The 17,172-nt window shown below is 44.6% G+C and overlaps 1 protein-coding gene across 5 annotated transcripts in view; it reads left to right on the plus strand.

Annotated features, from left to right (window-relative positions):
- Nucleotides 1-17,172, plus strand: part of FARP1 (FERM, ARH/RhoGEF and pleckstrin domain protein 1) — a 346,392-nt gene that overhangs the window by 314,163 nt on the left and 15,057 nt on the right. For all 5 annotated transcript variants that reach the window (XM_054012427.1, XM_054012444.1, XM_054012453.1 and 2 more), the window contains exons 19-24: nt 1,910-2,040; nt 8,136-8,204; nt 9,692-9,781; nt 11,300-11,382; nt 11,743-11,855; nt 16,571-16,734. In XM_054012427.1, the coding sequence (XP_053868402.1) occupies nt 1,910-2,040; nt 8,136-8,204; nt 9,692-9,781; nt 11,300-11,382; nt 11,743-11,855; nt 16,571-16,734 (650 nt within the window). The remainder of the gene's footprint in view (nt 1-1,909; nt 2,041-8,135; nt 8,205-9,691; nt 9,782-11,299; nt 11,383-11,742; nt 11,856-16,570; nt 16,735-17,172) is intronic.

Here is a 17,172-nt window from a genome sequence, read left to right on the forward strand (position 1 = left end):
AACCTCCAACTTCAACCCAGACTCTCCCCTCCCTCCCTCTGCCCCCTCCACACCAACCCCCACCTTGAAACCCTGCTTCTCCTACCCCGCCCCCACACAGAGTCATCGCCAGCTCCCACATCACACCCAAGCTTGCCCCACAATGCACCTTCTCCCCCTCCCCCCCCAAACCATGCTGCACCCCCTCCCCTCCCTGGAGTGGAGGGAGAAGTTTCTGGGCATTCCCACTGGCAGGGGGCGTGGCAGCCAGCCCCACTGTCACCCCCCTCCCCCCCCAGCCCCAGGGGCCACAAATATCCAGCCTCCCCTGCGCCGGCCCGATGGCGGCCAAAGGGACACGCAAACACACACACCCAGCGCAAAGCTGCGGGGTCCAGATGGTTCCCAGGAGCCCGTGGCCAGGCATCAGGATCTCCGGGGGAGCTGCATACTGGGAGTCATAGCGTTGCTGCCACTCCAGGAGAACAAGGGAGCTGGTGGGGGGTGGGAGGAGCCAAGTCAGGAGCCCTCTGCCTCCCGTGCCCCATCAGGGAACAGGTGCAAGGCAGGAACACTCTGCTTGCACCATTTACTTTTTTTTGTCAGCTCCCAGGTCACCCACTTCACCCGGGGCAGCTCACAGCAAGTGCAGGGCATTTGGGGATTTGTAGTGCAGATGACTATACAGGTCCAAGGGCCCAGGCCTAATGCCCCTGTGTGCGAACTACAATTCTCACCCCACCCCATGTTGCTGGGCTGTGGCCAGGGCTGGATTAATCCTGTGTGAGGCAGCATGTAGTTGTTATGGGCCCCTTCCAAGTGTGGGCATAGTGCCACTGGTGCCATTGTTGACCCGATACTGAGCACAACAATAGTTCTTCATTTTAAGCCACTGATCAGATTATTTCTATCATTGCTGGAGGTATGGCAAGAATGGGTCCTTGATTTACAAACAGTCTGTGGTGGTAGAAATAAAAATATGGAACCATTTCACCAAATTTCCAAATATGGGGACGATCCCATGTAGTGTGATGAGTAGGGAGATGTGTCAGAGATATTTAGACTAATGAGAGAGATAGGAACTGAAATTGATTAGAAAAGGGCCTAACATTAATCTATTAATAATGCAGAAACCATAATGATTTAACAGATGTTTTACATGAGAGGAAACATGGCGAGACTGTCTCCATCAGTAGTAATGATACTTCAGTACTGACAGTGCAATAGAGTTCTTGGGAGTAGCCTCTGACGAGTAAGTTTTGTTCAGGGATATCATATATCATTTAAAATCAAGCTTCTGATTCTACTTCTGGGCAGCCATCCAAACCACATGTGGCTGCTGCAGGAGAAAGTAGTTTAAATGTATTTTAAAATAGAATCGGGGCTGTGCATTCCATTAAAAAACACACATATAGGCAACGCATGCCCCTCTTGGGTGTCTTTGGGGTTTTGGTTGCCTGCAAATGTTAGCGTGTTTGAGTCCGTGTCGAGGTGTGAATTCTAGCTAGCTCTCTGCACTTCCCTTGATGGGAAAAGGAAATTCCTCTCATAGCTGTGGAGCCCTCAGGTACTGTTTTAAAAAGTTCATTCTCTTATCAGGGCCATGAGTTGATTCTCCTTGAAAACCAATCGCTCTGAGGGTTACTGTAAAAAAGTCAGGTCTAAAGTGTCGCATGCCCATGGGAAGCTTAGGTAAAAGCAGGCTTTTGTCTGTGGTGATTGCCACAGTACTGCCATCCTCAGTAAAATAACCTTGTGAATGTGTGTATGCAATTTGAAGCCAGTTAGACTAATCTGATACTAGAAAGGGAGAATTATAACAATCTTGTTGGGAGGGTGCTATGCGTGAGCCACAGATGGAATAAATATTATGTGCCTGCTTGTAAGTCTGATACAAGCATTTAAAAGATCTTTGTTTTTATTTACGTAGCTGCTCTGGCTGAGATTTCTGAAATGGTGGTTCAGCTCCATGGTAGTATGATAAAGATGGAGAACTTCCAGAAGCTGCATGAACTCAAGAAAGATTTGATAGGCATTGATAATCTGGCAATCCCAGGAAGGGTAAGTGACAGAGTTTCACTCAAGAGCAAGATCTCTGGCTCTGAAATTATCAGCCAAATAGCTTTGGAACACGAGGTCTGGTTTAGAAGTCTGTTGGGTTTTTTTTTTTTAATCATAGTTTATAAAATTTCTCTGCCCCATCCCCTTGGCCAGGTAAGCTATGTTTAAATCATGTTAGCCTGGGCCATTTTAACACTGCTTTAATGTGGGCATGCTATCAGTTTGTAGCAGTATAGATAGGGCCATGATATCTAAAGCTACTGGAGTTTGATCAAGCTAACCCTAATTGTCACAGTATGCAGTTTCTGCCTAGCACTGCCCCTCTTTCCTTCACTAAAGACTGTAAATCAAATGTAAAATACAATAGTGTCAGAGCAAACCATTGATTGTAAAAGGAGAGGGAAACCATCCTCTTGTCTCTTTTGCTTTGGTTTTTTGGGGCTTTATTTTATATACAGTTTTGGATTGTTTTAGGAAATTTTGAGCATCACATGGAACAGAGGCAGTAATAGGGGGGAGGGATAGCTCAGTGGTTTGAGCATTGGCCTGCTAAACCCAGGGTTGTGAGTTCAATCCTTGAGGGGGGAATTGGGGTAAAAATCTGTCTGGGGATTGGCCCTGCTTTGAGCAGGGGGTTGGACTAGATGACCTCCTGAGGTCCCTTCCAGCCCTGATATTCTGTGATTCTATATTAAAATTAGGGTCCTACCAAATTCACGCCCATGAAAAAAGCATCACGGACCATGAAATCTGGCTACTGTAGGGGAGACCAGCTTTCCCAGAGTTGGGCGGCTGGAGAGCGATGGCTGCTGGCCAGGAGCCCAGCTCTGAAGGAAGCAGCAACACTAGTAGCAGCGCAGAAGTCAAGTGGCATTGTTGGGGTTGGGGGGGGTAATCATTTTGGGGGTCGACAGGGCTGGCCTTACAGATGGGGGAGTGGGTGACCACCCAGGACCCTGTGGTCAGGGAGTGCCAGGACTTCCCCTTCCTCTGCATGAGCCACTCCAAGGCCAGGTCAGACCCATCTCCGGGAACCTTCCCCGGCTGCAGAAAGCTCCATGGCTGCTGGCTGGGAGTCCAGCTTTGAAGGCAGCGCCGCTGCTGGGGTGACGCTGCCTTCAGAGCTGGGTGTCTGGTCAGCAGCTTCCCTCTGGATGCCCAACGCTGAAGGCAGCAACACCGAAGTAAGAGTGGCAATACCGTGATCCTCCTACAATAGCCTGATGAGCCCTCACCCCACCTCGCAACTGTTATGCTTATAAAAAGCACACAAGATCCTTTTTATAGGGGAGTAGGCAACACGACGCATTTATTGAGAATACAGCAGTTAGCATATGCTTTTTAGACACACACACACACACACACACACACACACACACACACACACACACACCAGTTGATGTTTATAGTTTCCAGTCCAGAGTCTGGATCAATCTAGTGGCCAGCCAGATTGGTCGCAAAGGGGAGCCAGGCTCTATCGGTCACGATCCGATGCTCCTGGAGTGTGGCAAGACGAACCCAAAGTCCCATGGCCAAGCATCCTGTTCTTATAGTCCCTTTGCTCTGTTGAATTCTCTGGATTTTGCTGTGTCATTTATGACCTGTTACTCCTTAATTGGTGTTATCTTTTGATGTTAACACTCCAAAGCACCTCCAGGGTCATTCTGTCCTGGTTTTGATTTAATCAATTATCTTGTCTTTAGGGGTGCCAGCCTCCACCACAGGGTCGTCAATCTGCCCTTCCTCAATTATGGATGCGCGTTGATGGTTCTCTGGTGTCCTTAAGTTTCTTCACTCCTCCTTCCTTGACCATCTGACTTTAACAATGGCTTTCACACCGTATCTTTTCCATACACTCCTCATTCACACAAACAGTCTTTTAGAGAGACCTTCAAAGGTATACAAACAACAGCGTTTTATGTTGAGCAAAAAAGACATTGTAAATTAAACCTTACTAAATCTTGTGACCAAAACAGTTCACATTGGGGCCCAGGGCCTTCAACATGCCTCTAATCTCATTAACATAGACACAATATAAGATCCCATCTCTTACTAACTAAGCCTTAAAACAAAGAAATGTATATTTAACTAAAGGGCCTAATTTGTAATGCATATAGGAAACAAGACCCCATAGTAAACATTGTAACTTATCCTAAAACAGAGGGTGACCATAATCAGCCATAAGGATTGTTCTGGTCTGTCCCTGCCTTAATCAACGTCCGTACAGACACTGGTAGTCTGTCAGATGCGTTTGGTCTACCAATGTCCCAGAGGGTCATTCCTTTTTGTTATTCGAAAAGGGTGGCTGCCAGGATGATCAAATCATACATTAATACATATTACATTATTATAACCATCTATCATTATAACCTCTAATACAAATATAAAATCCTACTCCTACACAACCTCATTTTGGGTTGGGACCCTCACGATTACAATACCATGACATTTATGATTTTTAAAATCCGATGACCATAAGGGACTATAAGTAAGGCTGTACTGTATACCCCCGACTAAAACTTGAGTGCTCGTGGGGGGACGGGAGGGCCCGGGGGCACCACGGGTGCTTTTGGAGGGGGGAACCATGGCCAATGGAAGCTGCGGGGGCAGTGCCTATGGGCGGAGCCAATACGCGGAGCCGCCTGGCTGCACCTCTGCCTAGGAGCCAGATATGCTGGCCACTTCCAGCCTCTCCCCCCCCCCCCCCCCGAGGTAAGAGCTGCCCAGAGTCCTCACCCGCTCCCACACCCCAACCCCCTTCTTCATCCCTGAGCCCCCTCCCACATCTGAACTCCTGCTGCTGGTGGGGGGGGGGGGGTCACCTGAGACTGCCCCAGCAGCATCTGGTGCAGCTGGCCAAGGGGTTGCCCGAACTGCTCAGGTGGCCTCCCCGCCAGCCGCACCAGCCAATGCAGAAGTCATGGAGGTCCCGGAAAGTCACGGAATCCGTGACTTCTGTGATCTTTGTGGCAGACATGCAGTCTTAACTATAAGATGTTTGTGCTGGAGGAACTCATCTCTTCCATACTGGCAAGCACTGAAACAAGGAATCAGTATGTCACTTTAGCCTTGGGGACAGTTGTCTCTGTAGTCTACATATAACAGGATAAGATAATTTTTGAGTCCTTGTTTTATACAGGCTTTTCTAAATAAATATTTTTAGTGATGTTACAAAAGCATGGGAATTCCTCTCCTTTATTTCTGTTTAATTCTCTTCCTCTCTGTTTTTTATTGGCTGTAGTCTATTCAGATTCTTTTGCCCATCACTGTGATTTCTGAGCATAGTTAACGTGTCTGTCTTTGTCTTCCTGTTTGTGTCTGTCTATGGTATCTATGTACTGTACACAAAATTAAGAGTTTCATCTTGTCTCTGTTGAAGGGTGTATCCTCCCCCATTCGTTCCTTTTATACTGCACCACTAAAAAGGTCATTTTTGATAGTTGTCATCTGCCAGGCCATTTTTCATCCACACTCATTACTGAGGGAAAGCTTGCACAAAGGGATGTTTTGCATTTTGTGTCCTAAATGTAAGTCATGTGGTATCCTGGCAGTATAGAATCCCACAGCTAAACACCCTCCACCAAGACAGTCCTATCGCTAGCCCCTGAGAGTTTCCACCTGGGGACCAGCAGGTGTAATGTCTCTGATGTGTCTGCTGTTGAGGTGGGGTGCTGAAGAAAGGTCGCTCTAAGATAGCTAGGTTATAGCCATTTAAGACATTTAAAGATTAAGACTAGGACTTCGAGGTGCACTGGGTTGGAGAGCCAGTGTAGAGCACTGGTGTACTGTGCTCTTCCTGGTCTGTCTTACCTGGAAAATGGACTGCTGCATGTTTAAGCAGCTGACGTGTCTGTATGGCTTTCCCAGTCCACGTTCGCTAGTGTGTTGCCAAAGTCTGCCATGGGAACAATGAAAGCCTGGATCACTGTAAGCGGGTCCTCATTTTGGATCTTTTTTCATCTCCCTTTTCTTGTTTACTTCTTTATTGCTCCTTATCTGATTCTTTTATTCCCCCCTTCCTCTCATTGTCTTCCCCTCCTAATCTCTGGTATAATTACCATCATTTGCTTCTTCCTTTCAGTGCTTTGAACCCTCTGCTCTTCTCTGACTCTCTCCTGTCTCCCAACATATTTCACTTCATGAGCAGCATGACTACTAACTGAAATTGATAAAATGTCAATTTCACTTTTTGCTGCTCCATTCCATCCAAGGACAGAGAAAAGAGAACAAGAGGGATGTAGTACAGTATACTTAAATGTTGTCTTGTTCCGGTATGGAGTGAAACCGTAAAACAGACAGGGAGGAGATTCTTTGCGTGCCAAGTCAGAGAGCTTACTTTGTTTGCCACCTTCTGGCATGTGTTCAGGTGGTTGCTGCCTCTCCATCCTTCACCACTCTCTTAGCTCATGTGATTAACTCCCAGGCTATTGCTCAGGGTATGTCTACACTGTCCATGTTACAGCACGGCTGTGGCAGCGGTATGACATGGGCAGTGTAGACTCACTTTATTGCCGGGGGAGAGCTCTCCCGGCGATGATTTAAAACAAAACAAAACAAAAAACCCACCTTGAACGAGGTGTGGTAGCTTTATAGCGCGGCTCCCGGCGATGAAGTGTTGTCTATACTGGCACTTTTCAGCACTAAAACTTTTGTCACTCGGGGGTGTTTTTTCACACCCCTGAACGACTAAAGTTTTAGCGTTGAAAGTGGCAGTGTAGACACAGCCTCAGTCTCTGCACTAGAAAGCTAACGCTGAAGAACATTATTACCACCTGTGGCTGTGTGCTGTTGCCTGTGGGATGGTTGTATTGTACTTCTCACTCACCTGACCTGTGGATCACAGTTCCTAGTTTGGCGGTGGCTAAGCACACATTAGAGATAATGGCTCAAATCCTAGGCTGTGTCTGAGCAGCCTTCAGGGAAGGGGGACAAAGGTGGCTTTAACCTTGGGCCATTCTGTCACAGTGAAAACATTCTCAGGACTGTTCTACTTTTAGATTGCTCTTTTGGGGCAGGAACTGTCAGCACCAACCGCAATAGTGCCTAGACAGGTTGTGGCCGTTGGGCAGCATCACAATATAAATGTTTAATAATAATAATTAATAATATTCTGTGCTGGCTGCCAAAAGTCCCTAAGATACACAGCAACTCTGTGTAAACTGGAGTGTTCCCCTGGGGAGGGGAATCTTCCATGAACTGGTTTATTGATGCTTTACAAACTATCCTGCTGCTTTTTGTATCCTTTGCTTGTACAATGCACAAAAGTGTCATGGGTATTGGCCTCTAAAAGTCCATACAGAACCCATTAGGAACTGCCTGGAACAGGCTAGAGAGAGTGACTGGAAATTAAAGATTTGATTTGCTTTATGTGGTAAAGGGAATTATTTCATAGTTCAAAACAGCGAATGATGCAACTCACTATAATCCCAGAAAACCTGGCTCTCTGATAGTTCAGTTCCACTGAGAGAGAGCTCTCGCTTCCTGAGCTTACATGCTTTAAAATAGTCTGATCTAAGTGAATGTGCTGTATCGCATGACATGGGCTGCATGGCTTGTCTAGGAGAATTCATGTTGCCAGACAAATCACCCTCTTCTCCCATTGTTGTAATGGATTCCTTGAGATGATTTTGTGCTTACAGCAAGAGCCAAGTCAGCTATACACCATATTAAGCATTATATTTGAAGGAGGAGGGTGGCCAGATGCTGGTGAATAAACATAGACCTTTTTATTTTAATCAGCTGTTTGATTTGTAATAACCTATTAATTAAAAACTGATGGAAGAGGGAGATGTCTGGAGCAATCAACGTCAGGTAGAGAAGAGTCCCCTTTAGATGATTATAATCTGTGAAGTTGAATAAAACTGTATCAGGTGATTGAGTGCCTTAAAAAAATGTTTGAAAGTGGAAGGGCAGCTCTGAGTAGGAAGACTACCTTGTAAATAAGATTTTAATGTAAGTATTTGAAGTGTGTGTGAAAACAGTCTTAATAACTATCTGACCAAGTCAATGCCATGACACTAAGTACATACAGACTTTCGACAAGATATTTGAAAAGGGATATTTGACATGCTTGTTTTATGTCTGTTTTCCTACAGGAGTTCATTAGACTGGGCAGTCTTAGTAAGTTGTCTGGAAAGGGTTTACAGCAGCGGATGTTCTTCCTGGTAAGTGACGAGAACAGTTTGTATTGAACATAATGAAGTACAACTGTGTTTATAAAAAAAAAAAAAAGGTGAAGTGAAGCAAGTGTGTAGTGGCACAACGAGGAATGCTTTCTTGTCCAGCTGCTTAAGAGGAGTGATGGCAGAGGGTGGCAGACCTCTTCAGTGCACTGGATATTACAGGACATTCTGGATTTTGTTAAATCAGGCTGAGGGAGACTGACCCACTGATATTGCTGTAGTCCAGGGCAAAAATGCATTGAGCTGGGAAGCCATTGGCCCATGAGTTCAAATGTCACCTCTATTGACTTCTGTTTATATTTTCTTGCACTTCACAGCCCTTTAAAGATTGGGGTCTGAGGCTTTGATCAGTAAAGACCCTCCCATTGTATAAATAAGTAGAGAGGTTACACAAGGTCACCTCGGGCAGAGCTGGTAATAAAACTTAAGTCTCTAGTATGGCAGACCCAGGTGTTGTCCACTCCCACGCTGCCTTTCAGATTGAATGTCCCAAATAAATGTTTTATCTATCATGTTGTTAGCCAATGCACCTCACTCCCCCTCCAGAGCCTGGATAGAATCCAGGAGCCCTAATCTCCAATATTCTACTCATGTCTAGCAAATAGTTGTGTAACCTATTGGCAAAGTGTGTGTAAGACTCCCTCTAGTGGCCGCTCCACCTGCAGGGATAGCTAAGTGGAAGAGATGTGTGGTTGCGGGGGGAGTGTTTAAAAGTCCAGGGTTCAATGTCAGGGATCTTTATGGTTGAATATGATAAAATTTGATTTTTCAGTTTTCTTTTTAAAAAACTGGTTTAGTTAAATAAATGAGAAAACATTCTTTTAAACAAATTTTATAGTTACAATCTATCAATTCTATTTTGGCATGCAACAAACTACAAGTGTTCATTTGTCACGTTTTGATGTGGTGTACCACATGGGCAGTCTTTACAATTAGGAGGTATGGTGGACAGGCTGCTCCTGAATATCCAGAATAATGGCCAATCAGGTGTCTTCAGAGGGAAAGCTCTCTTTTGGGGCTGACATGCTCATCCTTCCTAGCAAGGGGCTGACTGGTAAGCCTGCTCCTTCATAAATCAGGGTAATAATCCACCATAAACCCCCCCAATGCACAGGAAACAACAAACACTATTTCTGACCTCAGTGCATTGGCTCATTAGCATTTTGAGGGCTGAGATCCCAAAGTGCACTGGGTGACCAGGAGACCCGAGAAGAGAACTACAAGTAAGCGAGGAACTGGGTGAAGTTTCCTGGCACCAGTTGCAGAAGGAGATCATGTGGAGATTGGGGATGATCCTGGGAGTATTGTATGGATGCTGATATTTTCATTTAGATGATAGTCACCTATTAGGACCCTCATACAAACATCATTCCAGTACTTGACTCTCTGCCCATCGTTACTGTTTGACCTTTGCTTTATAGTTTAATGTACTACTGTTCATCTAAATCATGTTCCGTCTTGCTTTTTAGTTTAATGATGTTTTGTTGTACACAAGTAGAGGCCTGACAGCATCAAATCAATTTAAAGTCCATGGACAGCTCCCACTGTATGGCATGACAGTAAGTACAGCACTACCGTGGGAATTCAGTGGCTCGGGGCTTTAATGGTATATGTAGCGTGTCACTTGTTTGACTCCTACCCCAGGGTGGGGGAGACTGTTACCTCCATCTGGTGGCTGCTTTGTGGTTTATTTGAAATGTGTTTGTCTCCATCAAGTTCCCAGTGGGTGCACCACAAAAGCCATCATCATGCTTAGCAGCCTCAGCAGAGGCAAATCGGGGCCTGAATGGCCATCTCAGCCCTAGAGATGCTCTCCAGTTTAAGGTCGAGGTGCATTGGCAGCAAGTGATGCAGGCTGCTCTTGTGTCTCTACTACTTAGCAGAGTGATGAGTTGCTGCAGTGTGGCCATAAAGAGACTGTCACTACAAACTGAGTGGGACACAAAGTTGATGCACCCACTTGGCTAGTATCCTAAGATAAAGTGTCAGGGGCGTATTGTGCCTTGCAGGCACTTTCCTTTATTGCAAGAGATGCAGAAATGCACCTTAACAGCACCGGACTTTGAGGCTCCATAATGCCTCCTGGAGCTCCTCAGCATGCAAGAGGTGTGGCTGGTATGTCACTCTTTAGGGCTCACTCTCTCTCTCCTTCAGCCTTTAATGCTGCTAGATTAGCACAGACCCTGATGGGCACAAAGGACTATGCTTGTGCTCAGCTCTTGCTTGTGTCCTCCATTTCTTATGCCTTTTCCTGTCCAGCAGCCTTTGTATGGGTCAAAACACAGGTTAGCCATTAATGTGTTGTCAGTAGCATCTTGTCATGTTATATTGGGAAGCTGGCAGAAAAATCCCGAACAACATACTGTAGTTGTTCTTCTTATTTTCATCACCACTTTGTTTAGTGTGTTCTATGTAAAGGTACTTGAGGCCTATGTACAGTAGTCTCAGCTGTTACTGTCTTTGAGATTTTTTTTTTTTAATTTCCTCCCCCTTTTTGGGGTTGCATTAATTCCTTAATTCTGGAAGTCTGTATTTACTGATCCTAGGACAAAGCATGATTGCCACTGTGGCTGGAATTTCCTTAGTATTGCTGTTACATTCCAAGTTTTGTCTAGTATTTTCAGGAATCCAGGCAGGCACTGATGTGATTCATCTGGCAGAGCCCCGTTCATGCATAGTGTATGTTCTTTAGAGATTCCAGGCCTGCATGTGTCAAAGAATTACCTCTTCTTATCTTGTGTGTGTCTGTCAATGTTCTGACTGAAAGAAGGAATATGACTATGCTTCAGTAAACAAAACAGCCTTAAGTAATTACTGCATCTAAGGCTGACAGAGTGGGAGAAATAGTCAATCCTACGGTGATCTTTTCCTTGCCACCCACCACACTTCATTTTTCTCACTGCCTAGCCCTATAGGACTACTTATAAGCTGCTTTATTTTTTTCTCCATTTCCATGTTTGTGAATCTCTGCTGTACTTTCCTGTCTCTTCCCTCCCACTGTTCCAATCCATAAAATGTGTGCTTCCTACAATCTGTGGCTAATGCAATCTTACGATGTACGAACCTTTGTCTCCTAGATAGAGGAAAGTGAAGAGGAGTGGGGAGTTCCTCACTGTCTTACACTACGAGGTCAACATCAGTCCATCGTTGTTGCTGCAAGGTAATTCATTGGAAATGCATGTCCACAAGCCTTTCGCACAGTTGTGCAGGAAGCACAGAGCAGATGGATAGAATTTTATTTTAATTTGCTCTTAAAATCATTCTGCACAAAAATGCTTTCTGCTGCATGAGTAATAGGCTTGCTAAAAATTGGAGTAAAACAGAATCATAAATTAGAATATTGTGTGGCAACTCTGATTGTTTTATACAAACCAAACTTCTTAGAATCAGAAGAAACAGCCTAGTCAGACAAATGTAGGCACGAGAAAATAGATTGGGTACCAAACTCAAATTGTGATTAGCTTTTAAAGTGCCTCTCAGCCTGGCTTAAAGCGAATGAAACCTGGATCTCTGTTCTTAGTACCCGTGCTGAAATGGACAAGTGGACTGAGGACATACAGATGGCGATAGATCTGGCAGAGAAAAGCAGTGGTCCCACCCCTGAATTACTGGCTAGTAGTCCACCTGACAATAGTAAGTAGTGTATGAAGAGGAGCTTTTTACCCAGTGATAATGGAAAAGAAATTCAATGATAATGGAAAAGGAAACACACTTTGAAATACAGGGCTGCTGTCAGTGGCGTAGCCAGGTTCTAAGAGCAGGGGGAGCAAACATAAAAATGGCGTCCCCCTTGGCTCCTCCTCTGGTCATGCCCCCCTGGCTCCTCCAGCCACTCCGGGCCCCTTCTTCCCCCCACCCCCTTGGCTGGCTCCTCCGGCCATGCTGCGCCCCCCCTCACACCTCCAGCCGTGCCGCCCCCCCATGGCTGTAGAGGGAGGCTGGCAGAGGATGGGGAGGTGGAGGGGAGGGATGTAGAGGGAGGGTGGCAGGGGACAGGGGGTTTGAGGGGAGGTGAAGGGGAGGATGTGGAGGGAGGGGGGGACGGGGTTTGACTTGAGAGGAGGTGAAAGGGAGGGTGGCAGAGGATGGGGGTACAAGGGGAGGTGAAGGGGAGGGAAAGGCAGGGGCACGGGGTACACGGGAGGGGTACACGGGGTATGGAGCTTGGGGAGGGGTTACCGACTAGCTACGCTACTATTCCCAATCTCTCCCATTCTGTTGCTGCCCTCACACTTCTCTAGGGTCTGTTCCCCACACGCCAAAAGGCTGTTTTAAAAAGAGAGGGAGGAGGAGGAGGAAATTAAAGCTAAAAAAAATGTAAATAAAAAATTTCCCTTGGTCTGGAAATGGACCCATCTGAAAGCATGTTAATCTCCACCACAGTAATTTGGTTCTTCTGGAGAAGACAGAAGTCCTGCTGCTGTGCCCTGCACTTCATAAATCACGTCTTTATGTGGACCAGGTCAGGGCACCTAACAGCTCAGACATGGGCCTTTGCAGTGGCTCGGAGGGCTCCGGCATGTTTATTCTCTCACACAGATCTCCGAGGAGTAGTCCAGCACGCTTCTAATTATTTTTGATTATTTTCATTTGCTGGGGTCAGTCTGGCTTCGCCAGGACTGCTGGCGGGTTGATTTCACTGCTCTACAGCCAAAATGCTTCTGAAATAAATGTAGTCAAACTTTACTAATTCTGGGTCACTGAGAACGAAAATGATGCTTAAAATTGTTGATTGGCTCTAGTTTTCAAGATATGCTATTGGGTCAGTATATACGACCCTTGACTTGGGAATGGCGGAGGATAAGTGAGTTATAAAGGGAAGGGATCTCAATTTAAACCAGAAATGACTAAAATACATCTTTGACTGGATCTATGAATAAATCTCTGACTGGGTTTGGACAGTACTTGCTTTTTAGGCAAAACAATGAATGATGCAATCTGAAGCTGGTATTGCGTCATCCATGATATGAATTGCATCATGTTATTCCTAGAAGTCATGGATGATGCAATCATAACGAAGCTTACATCACTCTGCTGAACAAATTGCCCTATATCAGCTCTAGAAATCATACAGTGTCGTGCTCCCTTATTTGTCAGTGTTTGATTTTGCAAAGGGACACATTTCTGTTTAGCCAAAGTGAGCAGAGATGCCTTGTACTTGTGTGAACAGTGCAGATAACTTCTGCTAGATTTGTGGTGAAGTGACTTTTGCATCCCAAAAGCGCAGTATAACCACTATGGTTAAGAAAGCCTATCACCTTTATTTTGGCTGCAAAATTGGAGATCAGGACAAGAGGTGGGCTCCACACATATGCTGCAACACTTGTGCAACAAATCTTCGCCAGTGGTTGAACAGGAAAAGGAAATCTATGCCTTTTGCAGTGCCAATGATTTGGAGAGAGCCAACAGATCATACCAGCAATTGTTACTTCTGCATGGTGCCTCCAGTTGGGAAAGGTGTGTCAAAGAAGAAAAAGTGGACTGTGCATTATCCAAACACTCCATCAGCTATATGCCCAGTATCCCACAGAGAAGGACTGCCAGTTCCTGATGCACCAGAATCATTCTCACTTGAGTCAGACGAGGAAGAGGATGAAACTTCTGGTCCTGAACTATCAATGTCACAGGACCCACATTTTCTCCCATCCTCCTCCTCTGAACCACACCTCATAACACTGGTCTACAATTTTTGAGAAGTCGTCTGCTTCAGAGATAAAATGTGCTATTTATTATGTATTTTGATGTGCTGAATTCAAATATGACAATTAAAACAACTGATTGGCCACTGTTTCTAAGATACTTAAGTTTTTACATTTTATGTCTATATATATTGTGTAGATAGAGTTTTAATCATAAATTGTAAACCTAGGTCTTTTCATGTGTTTATGGTAGCTTTACATGATAATATTTCACCTGTCCTGTTTATGTAACACTTTATATAACCCTTTTGATGATTTTTAAATAAATTTTATTATGAAACAAAAGGCAAAAAAACTATTATGTACATAGTTTAGTCCTATTCAGTGTCTACTATGCGCTTTTTGGCTTGTCTCTTGTATTCATTAAATGGAGCATCTCTTATCACTGTCCAGCAATAGTCTGCAAGCATTGATGGGCTCCATTTGCCCTGATAGCGTTTCTCCATTGTTTCAATGTCCTGGTGAAATCGGTTGCCGTGCTTGTCTCTCACTGCTCCGCAGTTCGGTGGAAAAAAATCTAGATGAGAGTGCAAAAAATGTATCTTTAGTGACATGTTGCAACCAAGGCTTTTGTATGCCTTGAGGAGGTTTTCCACCAACAACCTGTAGTTGTCTGCCTTGTTGTTTCCGAGAAAATTTATTGCCACTAACTGGAAGGCTTTCCATGCCGTCTCTTCCTTGCCACGCAGTGCATGGTCAAATGCATCATCTCGAAGAAGTTCACGAATCTGAGGACCAACAAAGACACCTTCCTTTATCTTAGCTTTACTTAAGCTTGGAAATTTTCCAATGAGGTACTTGAAAGCTGCTTGTGTTTTGTCAATGGCCTTGACAGAGTTCTTCATCAGACCCAGCTTGATGTGTAAGGGTGGTAACAAAATCTTCCTTGATTCAACAAGTGGTGGATGCTGAAGACTTTTCCTCCCAGGCTCCAATGTCTGTCGGAGTGGCCAATCTTTCTTGATGTAGTGGGAATCTCTTGCACGACTATCCCATTCGCAGAGAAAACAGCACTACTTTGTGCATCCATCTGCAGACCAAGCAAGAGAGCAACAACCTTCAAATCGCCACAAAGCTGCCACTGATGTTGGTTATAGTTTATGCATCTCAAAAGTTGTTTCGTAGTTGTCATAGGTTTCCTTCATATGGACTGCATGACCAACTGGAATTGATGGCAAAACATTGCCATTATGCAATAAAACAGCTTTAAGACTCGTCTTTGATGAATCAATGAACAGTCTCCACTCATCTGGATTGTGAACGATGTTGAGGGCTGCCATCACACCATCGATGTTGTTGCAGGCTACAAGATCACCTTCCATGAAGAAGAATGGGACAAGATCCTTTTGACGGTCACGGAACGTGGAAACCCTAACATCACCTGCCAGGAGATTCCACTGCTGTAGTCTGGAGCCCAACAGCTCTGCCTTACTCTTGGGTAGTTCCAAATCCCTGACAAGCTCATTCAGTTCACCTTGTGTTATGAGGTGTGGTTCAGAGGAGGAGGATGGGAGAAAATGTGGGTCCTGTGACATTGATGGTTCAGGACCAGAAGTTTCATCCTCTTCCTCTTCCTCGTCTGACTCAAGCGAGATTGATTGTGGTGCATCAGGAACCGGCAGTCTTCTCTGTGGGGCAGTGGGCGTATAGCTGATGGAGTGTTTGGATAATGCACAGTCCACTTTTTCTTCTTTGACACACCTTTCCCAACTGGAGGCACCATGCAGAAGTAACAATTGCTGGTATGATCTGTTGGCTCTCTCCAAATCATTGGCACTGCAAAAGGCATAGATTTCCTTTTCCTGTTCAACCACTGGCAAAGATTTGTTGCACAAGTGTTGCAGCATATGTGTGGAGCCCACCTCTTATCCTGATCTTCAATTTTGCAGCCAAAATAAAGGTGATAGGCTTTCTTAACCATAGTGGTTATACTGCGCTTTTGGGATGCAAAAGTCACTTCACTACAAACCTAGCAGAAGTTATCTGCACTGTTCACACAAGTACGAGGCATCTCTGCTCACTTTGGCTAAACAGAAATGTGTCCCTTTGCAAAATCAAACACTGACAAATAAGAGAGCACGACACTATGATTTCTAGAACTGATATGGGGCAATCTGTTCAGCAGAGTGATGTAAGCTTAGTTATGATTGCATCATCCATGACTTCTAGGAATAACATGATGCAATTCATATCATGTATGATGCAATACCAGCTTCAGATTGCATCATTCATTGTTTTGCCTAAAAAGCAAGTACTGTCCAAACCCAGTCATAGATCCAGTCAAAGATGTATTTTAGTCATTTCTGGTTTAAATTGAGATCCCTTCCCTTTATAACTCACTTATCCCCCGCCATTCCCAAGTCAAGGGTCGTATATACTGACCCAATAGCATATCTTGAAAACTAGAGCCAATCAACAATTTTAATCATCATTTTCGTTCTCAGTGACCCAGAATTAGTAAAGTTTGACTACATTTATTTCAGAAGCATTTTGGCTGTAGAGCAGTGTTATTTATAGAAGACTGTTGACTAAAATCAGTTCATGGAATTGTGAAAATATAAACCTCTTAGCTGCGTTGGACCTTCATGTTTAATAATTTTTCCAATCATGTATGTTGCAAGAAAGATGCTTTTTCCCTGAATTTCATAGAGTCTCCTGATGAAACTACTGTAGACCAGGAATCAGAGGACGATCTCAGTGCATCCCGCACCTCACTTGAACGTCAGTCCCCACACCGTGGCAACACTACGGTGCACGTCTGCTGGCACAGAAATACCAGCGTTTCAATGATCGACTTTAGTATTGCTGTGGAGGTATCTGCCTCAGAACAATCTGAACTGCAGCTCCAGAGAATGTCTCTTCAGTGACCATTTTCTTTTTACTCTAGACATTGGCCGCCTCTCATTAAATTCAACACCCCTTTATTTGCTTTTTGGAGTTTCAACACAACTGCACTAGCGATCCCCCCTCTGTCAGATAACAATATTTGGCAAAAATGTAAACTTGGGTGATTTATTTAGCAATCTCTTAAAATCAATTTGATTCTATTTTCACTAAAATAACCTGCATTTTTAAATGCCAACTTGATGTTGAAAGTCTAAACTTTCAGATCACACCAAAGAAAACTCCCTTTAACTATTTTTGTTTGCTAATACCTATTGATGACTTAGTAGTGCTGAAAGGACATTGTCTCTGGCCTCTGCAGCCTTGTTCCTTGGTTTTCTATACTAACTTACTTTCTTTACTTTAGC

Source organism: Malaclemys terrapin, chromosome 1 (assembly GCF_027887155.1).
Source record: "Malaclemys terrapin pileata isolate rMalTer1 chromosome 1, rMalTer1.hap1, whole genome shotgun sequence".
NCBI classification, from domain to species: domain Eukaryota; kingdom Metazoa; phylum Chordata; order Testudines; family Emydidae; genus Malaclemys; species Malaclemys terrapin.